Source organism: Zootermopsis nevadensis, unplaced genomic scaffold, assembly GCF_977971745.1.
Source record: "Zootermopsis nevadensis isolate Lab colony 2312 unplaced genomic scaffold, Znev_1.0 Znev_ptg000025l, whole genome shotgun sequence".
In the NCBI taxonomy this organism is placed as follows: domain Eukaryota; kingdom Metazoa; phylum Arthropoda; class Insecta; order Blattodea; family Termopsidae; genus Zootermopsis; species Zootermopsis nevadensis.
Window position 1 is genome coordinate 5,103,066 of NW_028259157.1, and position 18,882 is coordinate 5,121,947.

General features: G+C 38.8%; 1 protein-coding gene across 6 annotated transcripts in view; it reads right to left on the reverse strand.

Annotated features, from left to right (window-relative positions):
• The window catches only part of Ptp99A (Protein tyrosine phosphatase 99A), a 726,502-nt gene that overhangs the window by 10,322 nt on the left and 697,298 nt on the right, over positions 1-18,882 (reverse strand). For 4 of the 6 annotated variants that reach the window (XM_022062028.2, XM_022062027.2, XM_022062030.2 and 1 more), the window contains 6 exons: positions 7,175-7,366; positions 6,543-6,823; positions 5,740-5,993; positions 3,637-3,920; positions 2,490-2,704; positions 182-226 (listed from right to left, as the gene is read on the reverse strand). In XM_022062028.2, coding sequence (XP_021917720.1) covers positions 182-226; positions 2,490-2,704; positions 3,637-3,920; positions 5,740-5,993; positions 6,543-6,823; positions 7,175-7,366 — 1,271 coding nt within the window. The remainder of the gene's footprint in view (positions 1-181; positions 227-2,489; positions 2,705-3,636; positions 3,921-5,739; positions 5,994-6,542; positions 6,824-7,174; positions 7,367-18,882) is intronic. The other 2 variants (XM_022062032.2, XM_022062029.2) reach the window with 1 other exon arrangement.

Genomic DNA, 18,882 nt, shown 5'->3' on the forward strand with positions numbered 1-18,882 from the left:
TTGCACTGAGCAAGCATTCAATTGCAAAGAACACAGCGAAAGAAAAGCTAGGTAAGGAGAGGTCACTTCTACGGGCAACTACAAGCAATCAAACATCACAGACTGGCTCACGGGATTTTTTGGGATCATGGGAAACCAAGGCACACAGAAAGAGATAGAGTGCTCAAACAAAATACAGTACCTCCAGACATTGGGATGCAAGCTTAGGCTGTCTTTTAAGAGTTTCCTATCGGACAGCATGAACGAGAAAAGAAGAGAATAACACCTATCAGTTGCTTTTGCTTGTTTCTAAATGTAAACATAAGTGCACTCCTGTTTCATACAAACTAAAAATTATTTTTAATTTTGATACAATAGTAACTACTCATGTATACCATACACAATGTCTGTTGATGGGGCATAAATACAGTGGTCCACTGGTACAAAGCGGTATGACTTGATAACCTGCTAAAAAACTGCGCAAACATCTAACTGGGCATGCATAAACTCGTCTCCTTCACTAGCTGCATAGTGCGTGAGTCTGGTAAAGTAGATAAAACAGTTCCAACCATATCCTAATAATTCATACCTGATGTGCAAAGCCTTTTCATGAATTTGACTTCGTCAAAAAATATTCTATTACAAACAATTTCTGTAATTCACATGCCATCTCCATACATGTTAAGAAGATAATTTTTCTATTATGCAAACTGCTAAATGATACAGCATGCAAGAAAAACCACCACAAACAATGCCTATCGAAGTGAAGGAATTCAAACTACACTGATAAAAAAATTAAAAGAATGATCCGCAGCTGTGTGACAGGAGACCACTGTATAAAACATATCAATTTCTGAGTCAAAATGTTGAAGCTAATGATCTACGATTTTATTTTTTTAAAGGAAGTGGGAAACATCACCAAAACAGGTATAAAGTTCCAGCTATTGAACCAAAGGATTACCGACTCACGCAAAGTAGTGAGGGGTTTGTGCCATGGTTCAATATTCCAAATTCTGTGCCCCTGTCACATGACAATTTGTGGCAGTCATATACAGTACAGATACAATGACATAAAATTTGCAAATAAGGGCACCAGATATTTCGGTATGGTTTGTCCCTTCCATTTTCACAAGTATATACAACAAGGCCATAACCCTGATAAATGTTTATGTGGTTGCGCATTCAGTCCTCATCTCATGGATTACAGTCAGTCAGTCAGTCAGGTAATCAAGGAATCAGTGCCTGAGAATCACAATAATAAATAATTTTATAAATGAGATAAATGCTAACACTGATCCTACTTCTGAGTGTTAACAAAAGTAGACTATTTTTCTAATGTCAGAAAAACATGCTGCCTCTATCTTCACAGGCAAACCGTGTCACATTTTGCCTTACGATATACGCAGCATGTTCCTCGAAAATGGCAGAAACACTGCCCATGCCTACGTGGTACCAACCCCTAAAAGCAGGATCAACATTAACATTCAATCAGTGAGAAATTTTGACAGAAGAGTTAATTGCACTTATGAAACTCCTTTATCCAGGAGTATCTCATCATCATCATCCTTTCCTGTATTAGGCCATGAGGCCTGTTACGGTCTTGTATTTTCCATCCATCTCTTCTGAGGTCGGCCAAGAGATCTTTTCCCAGCAGGGCGGTATTCCAAAATTGTATTTGGGAATCTACTGTTGGTCATTCCATCCACATGATTTGTCCAATTTTGTTGATATTGCCAAATGTAGTTCATTACAGTAAAGTAAAGTTTGTCCCACTATACGCCATGTAGGCACTTGGGGGGAGTGGAGGTATAGCTCCTCTCTTCCTTGACCTCGGCACTAGATGTTCATTACAGTTTCCATCTGAAGTTCTGTCATAATGTCCTTATTTCTCATGTGGTCAAGTTTGGTGTATCCCACAGTTCTTCTCATGAATCTCATTTCACAAGCTGTTATTCTGCTAATATCCTGTTTTTCTTGAAGTCCAAGCTTCGCTTCCATATGAGAGGACAGGTCTCGCGAGAATGATGTAGAGGCGCAAGCGGGTATGTTTCTGAACATGTGAGGGCTTGAAGACATTATTGATGATACCCACTATTTTCGTGTATTTATTAATTTTTTGTGAAATATCCCTTTCGTCTTTAAAGGCTAAATTATATCGCAAATAATTAAATTCATTCACTCTTTCCAGAATTTTATTGTCTAGTGACTTGGTATCCAGGAGTATCTCATTCCCAGAAAAAACAACACTGCGAATGACAAGAAAATATATGCACCACCGCACAAAGACCTCGCAGTCATATCTTCCAACTACCAAAATCTTTATTATCTACTAACACAGTCGAAGTGTGCGGCTTACAAAAATATATGGCATGTAGAGTTTACGCTTTAAACAATAATTACAAATTAACAAAGTACACACATTAATGAAAATGAAAGGGACAATTATATCTGTAGCAAGTGGTGCTCATCAAATAATAATTTTAACTTTGCGAATGTTGTTCGTTACTCACCCTTCCACGCTCCACAAGATTAGTAATCATCACGATGATTGCCACACGCTGTTCCCAAACCATGCGCCAGAAACAATCAAATGTTGCAGGAAGTGGTCCCTGAGTACCAATGTATGCCCGTGATCGCTGGAAACCATCGATGTAGTTGGCATTGACATAATCAATGGACCGTTTCTGTCCAGGAACTGGCAGTAGCTGCACTCGGCTGTGATCATCTAAAATATCGCCCAGATACAGATGTGAATTTAGTTTGGTACCAACACACATTAATTCTTACGCACATTTTATCATATGCTATGATTATTTACCTTCAGTAGTAGTTAGAAAGTGATATTTATTTCGTAAGATTTGAGGTTTTCACGGCGGTGAGTATGAAGATTTCTGTCTTCTGGGTTGTTGCGCTGTGTAGTCTGGTCGATGTTAACCAACGTTTCATCAGGACGATGAATATGAATATTCATCGCCCTGATGACGGAGGCAGTGTGACCTCTGAAACATTGGTTAACATCAACCAGACTACACAGCGCAACAACCCAGAAGACAGAAATCTTCATACTCATCGCCCTGATGACGGAGGCAGTATGACCTCTGAAACGTTGTTAAACATCGACCAGACTACACAGTGCAACAACCCAGAAGACAGAAATCTTCATACTCATCGCCCTGATGACGGAGGCAGTATGACCTCTGAAACGTTGTTAAACATCGACCAGACTACACAGTGCAACAACCCAGAAGACAGAAATCTTCATACTCATCGCCCTGATGACGGAGGCAGTATGACCTCTGAAACGTTGTTAAACATCGACCAGACTACACAGCGCAACAACCCAGAAGACAGAAATCTTCATACTCATCGCCCTGATGACGGAGGCAGTATGACCTCTGAAACGTTGTTAAACATCGACCAGACTACACAGCGCAACAACCCAGAAGACAGAAATCTTCATACTAATCGCCCTGATGACGGAGGCAGTATGACCTCTGAAACGTTGGTAAACATCGACCAGACTACACAGCGCAACAACTCAGAAGACAGAAATCTTCATACTCACCGCTGTGAAAACCTCAAATCTTACATGTATGATTTTTATTATTATTTTCTTTATCCATCACCTGTTGAAAGTCTTTAAATTGTCATACTTACATGCTAATATATTCAGATAGCGATTTTTCTGCTTGTTGTCAGGGTGCTGCGAATGTTCTGATGGATATTCTTCTTGTGTGGAAGCTGCCTGAATTGATTCGTATTCCTTGCTGAAGCCAATGTCTCCATCCGCATGAAGTTCAGACACGTGTTTTGAGAACAAGTGAACAGGAATGGCTGTTTTAACACCGCCATTCTCTGCTCTGGCATCCCAGTCAACCAGCGTCGGTGGAGGTGCTCGTGGAGGATCATCGAGGTAATAATATGCCGCGTGGAAACATTTCCTGAAAATAAGAGTGGTAGTATGTCACCATAACCAATAAGAACTGGAATGATGAACTGTCAGTTCTAATCCCGGATAACAGCAGCAGCTCGGACAGCCCAGTCAGTACAGCAGTACAGTGCCCGACTACGGACTGGATGACTGGGGTTCGATCCCTGGCAAATGCAAAGGATTTTTCTTCCAGCCTCATGTCCAGACTAGCTCTGGGGGTACCCAGTATCCTATCCAATGGATGCTTTAGTTCATTTCCTTTGGGGGCAAAGTGCAGTTGGGACATGATGCTGACCAGTCACCCCATCCAAGATGGAAAATGATTGTTCATTCTAAAAACAAAATGATATAGAGCAGTGGTATTCAACCTGGGGTATGTGTACCCCCTTATATACTATGTATAACTTGAATTATACAACTTTGGGGGTACAAAGTTGAAGAGAAATTATATCTGGGGTATGCGAACAATAAAGGTTGAATACCACTGATATAGAGCACACCTTGGAACCTATTCTTATCAACAAAACTGTACTTATGCAATATATTCAATACAAATTGCAACAACATGTCAAAATAATCAGCATATAAAATGTATCATGTTAAAATTTACTGGCACTGGTGCTGGTGCTGGTAAGTCCACATTGTCAATAACTGTCACTACTTTGATTTACTCCTTCGTTCTGGACACAAGACACAATCTGAAATGTTCCACAAAACTGTCTTCACTGCTTAAAGAACATATCTCCGTGTGCTGACTGAGGTGGAGATATTGGTAAATGGTGGAGAGAGCTTCTAGGTTTTCACTCTATCTGGAGATACACAATTACACATTTCCTGCATGAAACAGGCTAATCTTATCAATGTGTTCACAACTTTGCTTCCTTTTTCCTAGATCTAATCAAAAAGTATTAAAATTATGAAATACACAAATAAAAGACATGGTATTTAAAAAAGAAAAGTACTTCACCTTGTATGGAATGAATATTTTTTTTGTAATCAAAGGATCCTTGGATAAAATATAAGGGCCATGGTTACATAAGCTCCCCCCACCTCACAAATCACCAGTGCAATCCCTACCCTGACGATGGAGACAGTAAGCACATCTGAAATGTCGATAAACTTCCACCAGACTACATGGCACAACATCCTACAAGACAGCCATCTTCTTCGTATTTGCTGTTATGAGAATCTGAAATCTCACCAGTGATTTGAAGCCTTAAAAATCTGTTTCTCCTGAAGGAATTGTTTCACATTTAACAGCCAGATCATCTCCTACATCTTCTAGTTCTGACATCAAGTACGGAAGTAAATTTTTGCAAGTACGTCAAATATAAGCAAAATTATCTTCTGAAGAGTAATCTGAGAAATTATGGAAAATGATGCAAAATTACTATCAGTGTCAATGTTACGGTAACATTTTACGATTATTAGCACTTTTTAAAAAAAAATATTTTTGTTTTAGATGTAACATTTGTTGAAGAGTAGGTTAACTTCCAAAAGTTTTCATTATTTTGTGGCGACTCACCCTGATGACAGTTCTGGTGTCAGCACAGCCCAAGGTACACGCAGTTTTAAGCCACTTGCACAACGGGCGTGACTTCTATTCATGACATGGAAATTTTCAACTTCCAGGGTTCTCCTGGTGACAACAGGGGCACTACAAAGGACTGATCCCTCATCCAAGGAGTCCTACCAAAATTCTCAATAGTTTAGGTAAACTCTACAGTTGGAGACCAGTGTAGTGGAAATTGAGATAACTACAGACAGCTGTTACAAGGCGTGCTCTTGTGCTGTAATCACCATTTCTTATCCTGTTAAAAATCCCTTACCTCCAGAGTATAAAAGCGACCACTGCCAATAACAGGGCAAAAGAGGCGCACACGACACCAGCGATCATCCCTGCACTCAATTCCTTTGTACTGCTCTGCTTGAAGTTCTGAATCTTGTCACAATTTGGTTGAACGTGCACCTTCCGTAGTTCGGACATCTGGCCCAGCACATCTTCACGGCTAATGATGCTATGCGAAACTCCACGCAATTTAATCTCATATACTGTGTCAACGGTAAGGTTCGGTATCACCATCTGCAACATTACAAATTGTCATACGTAACTCTGTTTCCTGTACCAGGCATCTGACACAATTTTGTTAGAGGGAAAGCAAAATTCTGGATATGGAGATGTTTTTCTTGGTTTATCTTTTTAATATGGTGACCAGAGTCCATTCACCAATAGAAGTCTCTTTATATCTGTGAAATTAAAACAAATATTTTTGTTCATATTCATACGTACTTCAAGGCCTCTTTTTTTCTTGTTATGGTGATAAACCATTTAAAGCTGAATGGTACGTGTATGTATCAGCAGCTTTAACAATCACTGACTACGCATTTTGTATTGAAGGGTTTATTTCCTTAACATCTTGTATGATTTTTGTACGATTATAACACGTAACAACAGAACATAGAAAATAATTCCACTGGACAGATCATATGACAGACACGTAATGCTACTACCGGCCAGATACGAAAATAAAAGACTGGAACTCATTGATGCATGTGAAACTGATAAAGATAAAAGTTTAGTACCAAATTATGTACTAACAAATATGGTCAGAACTGTCATGTCTTTGCTTACCGAAGGTTCTGGATGATCTGCTAATGCTGAAATAACCAACTCTTCAAACTCCATGGACCTCTCATCACGATATAAAATAATATATCGGTCAATAACTCCGAAGTATTCTTGTGGACGCTGCCACTGAAGGTAAAGTGTATCGTGAGATTGGCAAGTTAGATTCACAATGCGCGGAGCACTCGGACCACTTATATCTGTCTTATGGCGGATGGCTTCTGAAGGATCGCCTTCATTCTTCCAAGTGAAAGCTTTCAACCATATCTTGTATTCGGTGTATGGTTCTAGAAAATACATACAAACATGACGTTTTACATTACCGCTGCATTACATGCTTTATCTCTGGACAATCCTCATATTTGAAATTAGCAAATATTGTTTAATTTTTGTTTTATTCCTATATTTATTTTAATGTATCTGTAAATGGTGGCGAAATTGGGGGAAAAGTAACAACAGGCAATTCTCATGAATTATCTAAATAATAATACAAATGTGAAAGGGAAATCTGTTAGGCACTTTCTGTGAATTATAAACTTCTGTAAAATAAATATTTCGGTTTAGGAACAAAATAAAGCGATGTACCACTGACACAGAAACAAAATTCTCAATTTTATCACACTTCTTGCAGAACTTACTCAGATCTTGGAGAATAAATTCAATGTGAGGGTCTGTCTTGCGAATAGTCTTCACGTCAGTATAGTTGGCATGCATATAGTACAGGCGGTATCCAATGATCTGGCCATTGGGTGGTTCTGGTTTATTCCATGACAGCTCGATGGATGAATGAGTGACGCGCAGGACTGTTACATTCAGAGGCTTACTTGGTACTGGAAACAAAACCACGTTAACAATTACCAGTGATCTTGAACAGTAACAACATTAAAATAAAATCATTCAGCCACATCAAAGGTTAGGTTTTAACCTGCCATAGACAGAGTGAATTACAATTAGGACCCAATTCAATGGAAGAACTTATAAAACATTCTCAGTCAGCCGTCAGTTCGATAAATATCGAGATTTCAGCGACCAGCTCCGCCATCATCATCAGGATTTGATACATCGTATTGACTTATCGATACTGACATCACAGCAGGGCAGGCTGATGAAAGAAACGAATGCCATTTCATAGCTCATTTGCATTGTGTTCCAAGTACCGTAGGAGTAAATGGGAAATAATGACTCTTAGCTCCGAGTTCATCATCCTGTGAAAGTTGTTATAGATCAAGCTGATAATACTCTTTGAGACAACGGGTGCGTTAAGTCTTTTGTCTGTCAGCCATCAGAGCGTGGGAAAAAAAAACCAAGTGTGGTGTGTGGTGCAATGACGTCACTCATTGGGATTTATATACCCGCTTCACACAGAAAATAAAATAATAAGTTCTCTTAAGTATCACGGCAAAATATCATATACTGAACGATAAAGAAGAGTTCTCAAAAACAAAACTCCAGTGCATGTTCTGTGACTGGCTGGCGACCAACAAACTAAATAACAATGTTACGGTCAAGTGGTTAATATTCCTGCTTCGTAGGTTTCTTTGATCGCTCCATGGGACCTTAAACTAGCCTACAACCGTTTCCTTCCACATACCTTCCTATTCATTAAGACTGTCTAGTCTGAGCTGCTCACAGCGTCTTCAAAAGGCAAATGTGTAAACTAAACTACTCCACCCGAGAGATGAAGACACTTTCTCACAGTTACTGAGTAAACAGCCAATAACATTGTTCCAAGGTTTTCTTGAGCACACAGCATTTATTCAACCAGTCAACAAATTCCTGGCTTTTACGAAACACACCAGTTTATTTCCGTGTTCACAGACCCCATACTAAGCAGAACCCAGTCCACACCTTCACATCACAGATCTCTTAAACATCCACTTCAGTACATTCCTCCCACGAAAGCAAGGTCTTCAAAGTGGTATTTTTACCAAAATTCTGTATGCGTTTCCAGTTTCTTAAACGCGTTACAAATCTCGCCCAACTCATTCTTCTTCATTTAATAACTTAAACATTAAGCAAAGAGTGCAACGCATGAAGCTTCTTATTATGTAATTGTCTCCATTACATGTTCTAAACACTTTTCCTTAGCAATTTGTTTTCTGAAACCCCCAATCTGCGATCTACTAGAATAACTAATACATTTACAAGGCTAAATATAGTTTTAAACATTTTAACTTAAAGTCTTGTTGAATAGGATTAAAAAACAACAACGAAAGTTAGCCCGCATTTCAAGAATTTAATCTGATCTCATTACACCACGAGATCTTTTAAAAATAAAATAATAAAAATCGCGGATGTCACTTTACAGAGACGACTATCTTACAAATTCATGAATAAAACAAGTGGACTGTGAGGTACACGTGAATGATAGTGCAACAGAAGACCCCTTGTTTTCAGCAACAGTCCAACTTTCACACGATTCCACTCATGGACAGGTTGCACAATGTAGATGGAAGTTTGACACACAATGGTACCACCTTTCCTGTTCTAGGCGTATAGTTCTCAATTCTAATGCCAATTGTCTGACGGTTGGTATGAAGTATCTACCGCCGGAGGATAAGAAAATATCACAAACGCTTGTAACAGACAAATACATCATCACATTTTCTTCCAACCTTTCGGTGCTGGAATATTAATTCTTTTCTGCAGTACACTGGAATTAAAACAGAAGTAAAATTTACAATACGAGTACACCCATTGTTAAAAATCACATTGGCTTGGTCCCGCTCCTTTATTCTATTATTTTCAAATTTTTCACTCTCACATTATCTTATAACAAATTTGTCAATTGTTAGGGTCACTACTCAAAGTTCTTTTGCAACGGAAACTGTTTTTAACAAAGGGCACTACACTTAACCTACTATTGTTACCAATTTCTGCTTCCAAGTTTCATATATAAGTTAATTGATATGCTTTAATTGACTACTGAAATATAATCAATTGCTGCCAATAATGAGACATTAACAACTGTTCGATTTTTTAATTTTATATAATCATTACATTCAAAGCCTCGCGGCACGCCGGTAGACAAGCTGCTGTGATTGGTGGCCTTTTACGGCACATGCGACAGACAGGCGCGCCATGCAGTGGTTAACACTAGAACTAACACGGATCGTTAATTAGCACAGCTACTCAGTAACTGGCCAACAGAACGCTTTGTTATAATACACGTGTGCAGACGTGCAGATGACAATATTCTTTTACAGTTAAAAGCATCGCCCTCTCATATGGACGAACTCGACACAATACAACAGCCATTCACGTTCGACTTCTCATCCAATAGGAAATCTTTCCTAAACTCCTCCATTAGTTTAGGATAGACAGCGACACATTAATTCGTCTTAGGTCAACTACAGATAACCTTCTGGAGTGATTGAAGTACTATGACGTTTCACAGTCAAAACCACAAGGATGTGAGGGGCACAGCAGAGACAGAAAGAGAGCATACCGCAGGCTGGCGATAGGGTCGATGGAATAGCAAGTTGTAGAAAGCATTTCGTCAACAAGGGCGAAATCTTTCATGCTTAGTTTCAATTGACAAACGCTCCAATCCTGAAAACACGCCTTCGACCCTTTTTTGAGTCTTCTTTTTATTCTCTTATCTGATACCGAACCCAAAGCTTTTAATCTGTTATCAAAACAATGAATGGAAGACCTTGGAGGAATATCCACGCCAGGGAAATTTTGTTGAAATGCACGATTAAAACCGTTTTTTACGTAACTCGCAGAACGAAATGCGTCTTCCTACTACAGACTCACCATCTTGAACACTATCCTGCAGAATCGGGTCACCCGAACAGCAAGAAAGACCCTGTCTGATAAGGACTGTGGCCGCAGTGGCGTTACGTCGTAAGGTTCCGAATGCATAACAAACCCATACTAAGAATTTGGCACGAAATTTATCCACTCAAGATTGCAACTGCCAGTTTATGCTTTAACAATACTAATTAAGTGGTCCTAACTGTGGCGATTTCATAAAGGAGGCATCAATAAGCAGAAAAGCCAAGTATATAATTAGTAATGCTGATGAACATTTGCTGCTGTTAAGTGATTTTGGGCCTTATGTGAAAATATCTATTTGTGTGTGTGTTGTTATAACCGTTGCCACGGCATGATGACTTGCTGACAAGGGATTTTGGACTTTATCGGACAATATAACAGTTGCCACTGCAGTGCTGTTAATAGAGGCCTACAATGTGCATGAACTTCTACACAACGAAGCACAGTTATTATAACCTCGATATGAGACCATATTTGAGACTGCGGTTTCGCTGTTTTGTGACAAAATGCACTGAAATAAAATACTCCTCTCTTGGCAGGCAATTTTCTAGTATGCGCAGAATGTATGAAGGAAGACCTATCAGTCTCGTGGAGGAAAAACGCTGCTGGCTTGCATTCCGGAAATACTAAACTCCAATCTCGGCTGGGGTACCACTTATTCTCACAAGATTTTCGTCGATTCACATCTCGAGAGACGAAGTCTGTGATAGAACTGAAACCAACATGGCCACCTCCTTGAAGTACCTTATCTACTGACCATTCACGACAATATTTTCATTGAATCCGACGTCTTTAGATAAATTAGGAATCAAACATAACCTAACAAGGAATTTCGGTGCGGTGTTTGAATATGGCACATCGTTTACAACGCGGTGTAGCAAGCTTTAAGACTACTTATCTCACAGCTTTATCTAAAGTTTTATAAGAGCATGGATTTGAGACTTTCGCGGCGAGTACAATCGATAAAATCTTCTCGGGCAATCAGCCGCGTTACACAAAACTTCTTACAGGCTACAGGTCAATAATGTAGGGATGCAAGAACTCTTCCTACACGCAACATCTGCCGATCCAAACATTTTAAAACCGAAGTTCGTCTGAATAAGCTTACGGATTCAGTCCGTACCGCAAAGAAAACACAAATATTCACAATTACAAAGATAAACTGGTTAATGCTGTTTAACGAAATAATAGCTGTTTATAGTGAGAATAATACCCATAAAAACAAAATGAAGACTTACTGATTGTTGAAGCATGTGGGACATTTACCGTAGGGCTTAAAGGTTTAATAAATGAGTGAGATCTGAGGTTCTCACAGGGGTGAAGATGTCGACTGCGACATTCTCGATTATTACGCCCCGAGGTCTTGTAGGCGATAACCTAAGTTTCGGAGGAACATACTGTCTCCATCTTCAGGGTAGCAGACGGAGGTAATACGTTCCTTTGAAATGCTGTAAGCCAGCTATCGGCGTCACAATTCAAACGTCTGCAAGCCGTAAATAAAAGACTGATCGAATAATCGACTGGATGACTCAGTAACTGAGCATCCAACCAATCGAACATATGGTGCATTCTCTCACGAGGAACAGACACTTATTCAGTTCTAAACAGAAGAATCCTCGAAGATCAATTGCAATGCACATAAAAACCCCTATCAACTTTGAGGTTACGACAGGTTCAGCCGAAATTAACATGGTCAGAAGACCGTCAATGATGAAAAGTTTGGAATGCGGAGAAATTGACTGTAACATATTTCGAGTGACTACCCTGCAATATGACTGGAAATAAATATTTAAGACAGCTCAGCTGGAGTTGGGCAGAAATTCCGGCAGCGAACTTCAGACTCTTTACCACTGGGACATCTAGTTCGGTGTTGGCGGGATGGCAATGGAGTATACGCGTTTTATTCTAGATACGTGGACTTCGTTATGGGCGCAGTTTTATCAAGGCAACTTCAATGATGTCAGCGTATGGTTAGCACAGACACGACTCAACGTGTTTCAATTGAGATGCTAGGCATTATTTCTGTTCCTTTAAGGAAAGAAAAAACATATCGAAGAAGACAATGAGATAAGGAAAGAAAATGAAACATCGATACGTGATCAACTTGGGTCGGAGGATAACTTACGGGGAACGTAAATGTCGCGGTTTTTACTGCACTCTAAAAGAACAAGTCATTTAATCCTTTGCTAAAACAAAAAGCTTCATGGCGGTATATTACATTAGACAATGCCAAATCTCTCACAACTGCATCACTGCCAGGGGCGTACTAAGCAATACATTCAAACTGCTGTTTTACAAGCCTCACAGAACAGTATGAACGAACGGGTTGGCCATACAAATAGATTTTATTACGGATCTCGCAATGACTCCAATTTAGTACTTTTCAACATAAAAGCTGTAAGATAGTCTACAGGCCCACAATAACTTGGAGTACCGCACACATGTTCTCCAAACAAGTTATTCGTAGTTTGTGACGATGGTGCGTTGTTGAAGTAAACTGTTTTCCAATCTCCGAAACGTCGTGGTTATTATTGATTTTATTTAGTAATGGACGATGGATAATATCCGGAAAACAGTTTATTTCAACAACGCACCATCGTCACAAACTTTTAGAATTGAGCTACTCCATTATCAGGACGATGACTAGTTTTTCAATGTGTTAGCCGGGCTAGAACGGTTTACATGAACGCTCCACCCCTGATTGCCCATTAGTTATGGGGAAATTTTTGCAGGCCAATTTTCAGTAAATGTACATAACACTAGTGAATTATGAGTAGTCGTAAATACATTTTTTTTGTGGAAATTATCCCAGTTTCATGGATGCTGGATGCTGTTCCACACACGAAATAATCCTAATAACAAATTTAGTCGTGTCACTTCTCCATCGTATTTCACAATAAAGTATCTGAATACACGAGAATCTCATCATTTGCAACTGTACCACGGTTCTAGCGATACTGCAGGACACAAAGTGTCCTGCACCCACCTCTCGTCTAGTCACGTGACAGTAACGAGGCTATGAATAAGTAATTATGACCTTACATTACAGTCATCTCCTGCATGAAGTGGTAACGTCATTACGTTGGGGCACCTTATAGGCTGCTGTTTCCTTGTCTACAAGTACAGATCATAAGTGGTTTGCTGTGCTTTGAGACGAGGTACGAGGTAGGAGCCGTGACATATTGATGTGTTAATCAGCAATTAATTTTAGGTACCTAACGAATACTTTCAGAGCTTTTATCTCCGTATATTCGAAACAACTGTGGGCTCCAGAAATTCGTAAAAATGCGAACACAATTCGTTTTTAGAGGAACATGGCTCCATTACCAGGGCCATGAGTGTCCCATGATGGAGGCAGCTAGCGCCTCTAAAACGTCGGCAAAATTCTACCATACTACACGGGGCAAAAACCCAGAAGACAACCATCTTCTAAACAGCGCGGTAATGCTCAAACACATGCGCGCGTGTACACACACGCGTGAGCTTTGTTGACGTCTGAAACCCTTTCTTAAAATATTCCGTACAGATTTGAAATGATAAATATAAAAGAGCTAAAGTCGACCTACCAGTGTGACTGAAAAAGCTCGTAACATGATGTCGGAAAACCTTATCGATCTTAAACACGTTGTATGTGAAGGGATGGACTGGATTAAACTGACTCGGGTGGTGTTAACGGTGGGATTGCGATAAGATGACAATAAACGTCCAGGTTCCATAACTGACGAAGCATTTCTGGCCAACCGGGGACACTTTAAACTTTAAAAGAAACCATCTGCACAGTGTAGTTAGATATATCTTAACCTCTGATGTTAAATTATGACAATGTCTCACGAAGTCAAGTCGACGTGGTAGTAGATAAACTTTCGAGTGGCCCAGTTAAATTTTCGTGCTATTTCAAGTCATGACAAAATGGATAATACGAGTAATGTGTGGCAAGTCGAACAGGTGTATTGTACGAGTGGGCCTGTACCACATAAAACCAATAGCAATATCGAATTCTTGCAGCCATATTTCGTTCCTGCAGATGATGAACTGCTTGCAATCAGTAAGGCTGTCGAAGGGTCTGGTACACGGGAGGCGGATGTACTTCCGATTTCATTTTTGTACACAGTAGCACGGAATTGTTGGGTTACGTTTTAAATGGCACGCCCTGTAGAACATATGTGCGGTAACTATACAGAATATTCTGTTTGAACACAATCAGCCTGACTTTGAATGAAATCCCCTGAATCGCCTCCAACCTAAGTTTACAATTCAAATATACCTGAGTCTCCAAGCCTACTTTAATGAAGCGAAACATCTACATCAAAATATGAGGAGAACTACAACGCGAGCTGGACAAGTCATTTATCTTTTTACACTTCAGCCTCACTTTACACAATACTGAAGAGAAGGCAAGCCGACTGCAGTTGTTTCTGTTTAAAAAGGTTAAATTACTCCGTTAAATTGGATGAATGACCTCTGCCCTTCTTGTCCTTTAGTGACTGTACCAGACATCCTGTTGACGTTTCCCAGAGTGCAACACATTAAAAGTGAAGAACATTTATAGTAATATCAGGCCGATAAGAACAACAAAGCCTTTTCATCCGAGGATGGATTGCAATTAGCAAAAGTGTATTTCGGGGGTTGTGAAATTCTTTCATTCCTTTCTTGATGCTCGGAAAAATATAAATTATTGAGTGCAGATTTTTAGACGTGTTCTGAAAAATAATAGAAAAGTACCTAACTCATTGGTTTAGCCTTCGTCCATCTGTTCGCTCATTCGCTATATAAACCAGTTATACTTCCCAGCAGTGTCCTCTGGAATGTCGGCAACACAGCACACGGCGCCAACACGAAAAAGTAGGACGGACATCAGTAGTGAATAACAATAAAAGCTTAAAATTAGTTAATCATTGACGTTTTTATTTTTAAAGTTGATTTTATATTAAGGGCGACTTACCGACCCAAGTGAACGCTTAAACACAGTTTTTAACTCTTTAACGAGTTTAATTAAAGCACAACACTCTCATGATAGCTGTATCAAAGATAAATCTTGGTGTAGCAGAGCCAGTATAAACTTGATGTTCTTACCATTGTAATAACTACAAACACACTGGGTGCTAAACCCTACAGTTGTGCCTTACATTTGTAACGCTTTACAAGAATCTAGAAGTTGCATTTATAAAAGCAACTCGGCCTCAGTTTTATCAAAAGACGGGTAATGTTAGTGTAAGAATAAACGACTTTGTAATTGTTAAAATGACAAGATCACAGGCAATACGAATTTCAATAACTTGGCCAGGACAACTCGGCAGTCCAGATTATGACAAGGCGTTTCATGCAACTCACATGCAGTCTGTTTTCCTGCTGAGCAGACTTTCATACAGACTATTTTGTGGCTTTGTCAGCATAATTTAACGATACAATTTGTTTCTCCTAATTTTTTAAATCTTTCGCACCGTCGCCATGTTTGTAACTATTGTCCTATATACAGTATTTGACACATAACTTTAAAACATGTTTATAAGTTGTCGATGTTGTTGTTCCAAATGTTCGCGTAGTGTGAACTTGTAGTTAGACACCGACGTTTCGGAGAGACGCTGTCTTTACCTTTAGCCCCGATGTTTCTAAACAACAAAATTTTGTTTATAATTTGTCCTAATACCAAACTTCGTATTTCTAACTCAAACTATTTTATTACTGTCAAACCGAATATAAATGAAAATATTCGCATATCTGGCACCTTTTTTACTTTGAAAATACTTAAAACGAAAGTTTCAAATTTATCAATTACCATACATTATTTACAGTTCCCAATTCTGAGTGGCGCTAGTATCGGTACTATATCCGAAGTTCGTTGAGTCTGTCACGTTGCTATTACTGGTTCTATTAAATCAAAAAAAGTCCTCGACTTGAGTGACCACCAGCAGCAAAACGTTTCATTTCTTGAATATCGGCTAAATTCAGAAGCAAATGACAAGGCACACAGTTAACATAGTGACGCTTTTTTTAAAGGAAAAAAGTTGATTACAAACAGCGACTGTGTTGATTGTTTTAAGCTACCTGTTAAAACACTGTAACGGTACATAACTACAGAATTTGGTCTATGAACAACGGGCAAGTCTAAAAAAAAAATTCCACAATTGTTTTGTATGTTTCTACTGAAGAACCTGTAAACTTTAATTGCCCTTTGTTCTAACATTAAATAAATAAACTGAGGACCAATTTAAAAAGGTATTGCCCACCTGGCGTGTCGAGATGTTTTAAATTCAAATGTGCTTCTAGACGTTTAAAAATAATCCAGAGAGTGTGATAACATCAGCCATATCTTCCTTTTGTCTTGTTCTTCATCACTTCGTCCTATGCTTGTTTCTTCGTTATGTTCTTGTTGCCTTGACACTGAAAGTTACGTCATCAAATACCGATGTTTCAGAGTTTTGTTTTATTTGTTACGATCTCGCCAGATCTGTTCCATACTTCACCTTTCTTCAGAATATCAGTTTTCAATCTTGATGCGTCATTTATGTGTTAGCTTCTTCATAAGACTACTCATTCCGAAACCTTGATGTGTTATGTATGTACGTATGAATAAAGCATGTTAAACGTGCCACATGAGTGAAATACATTAAGAACTGTGAAAATCATTAAAAACAAAGTTTATGCACCCATGCATACACACATAGAACTTTATAATAATCCATCCAGTTCAAGAATGAAAAGTGAATCATGATTCATTTCATAAAACGCTTCGAGCATAAATTGATCATTATCATTTGCATTCCTGTTTATTTCAACTCATAAATGTCGCAACACTGTGCAATGAGTCATCATGTAGAGATTATCTTTCCTTTAAATTATTATTATTATTATTATTATTATTATTTCATCATGGTCACAGTTGGTATTCTCGTGCCTACAAGGTAAATAGAATTTTATGCTTTTATCGTGAACGCTGCATGAAGACACTGTCCTTCAGCTACGCACCATCCCTGCAAATGACATGCAGATATTTAAACATTTTGGCATAAACAGGGTCTCCTCTGAGGACACTTTTGTTTCCAACTGTTTTTTATTATTACCTGTTCTCTGCATTTATTTTATCTTCTTGTGCTGACTCTAATTTGCTTCTGAGTTCGCACGTTAAAATAAATAAATGAATTGTATTATTATTATCCCATCTATTCACCACTTTGTAGGGTATTTACTTCCATGTACGCGAGACAAACCTTGTCCCTACGGTACAAAGTGCAGCAGCTATTTCCGAGATACATTTTGTTTTTAATACGTGTTACATGTATTATATAGTTTTATTGTTAGAGATGGCTGCATATTTTACGACAGCGTCTTTCGAATGATGTATGAAGATCCCAAAATGGCGGTCTTCTGCAGTTCCCTGATGTCCTGTTCGCCCGGGATGTTGGCCAAATATTTTCTGAGTGACTTGAACACAGTTCCAGTTGCTCGTATAATTATTGGGATTGATTTTATTTTCACTTTCCACATTCGCTGTATTTCAATGAGAAGGTCCTTGAATTTCAAGATCTCCGCTTCCTTCTTAATTACGTTCCTGTCAGTCGGTATTGCTATGTCAATTAAGAGGCAAGTTCCATTTTTGTTTCGGATTATAATATCTGGTTTATTATTTGTGATGGTTCTATCTGTTCTGACTTGTTGGTTCCACAAAATAGTTATTTGGTTATCCTGACTTGTCTCCACTGTCTTCGACATGTGTTCATACCAATGATTCTTTTCTAGCTTTACCCCTACTTTCATGCATATGTTAAAATGTAATTGAGTACACACACGATCATGTCGTTGTATATAATGCTCTTTTGCCAGCACGGGGCATCCAGACACAACGTGATCTGTCGTTTCATCAAATTGCTGACATAATCTGCATTTGCTGTCTGTATAGGTTTTTAATATTTTTGTTGCGTAATATTTTGTGTTTGGTGCCTGGTCTTGTGCTGCTATAATCTGACTTTCAGTTTCCCCTTTCAGATCTCCTCTTGTTAGCCACAGAAACGTGTCTTCTTTGCTTATAAGTTGTTTGTCCAAACTTCGGAGATACTGCCCATGCATTATTTTGTTCTCCCACTTTTTCTTTATACTTTCTTGAATCAATGTCTTAATTTGTTGTTTTCCTTCATTTGTGCCATTGATTTATTATTATTATGTCTAGATGATCGCATAAGTAATCTATCTAAATCGACAAATTCAATTTCGTCGTAAATCATATGGGCACTGCAAATGCTGATTTTGCCTTGAAGGGTATTATTACAGATTCATTTTAATGTCTTCTTGGCTCTTCCGTCGTGAGATCTGCTTTAAGTTTATCTACGTTTCACAGATACTTTCTGCTTCCATCATCAGGGCAATGAGTACGTTAGTAAACTTTATCACACTACACGACTCAAACCCAGAAGACAGTCAGGAGTCGAAGGACCTCAATGTAACAAGTGTTTTATTTTAATTTTTTCTTTCTTTTACGACATATTTTGATAGTGACTTTCAGGATGAAATACATAGGGCGATTCTGACCTATCAACTATTGTCATTAATGATTTTTAACTGGCTCAGAGGT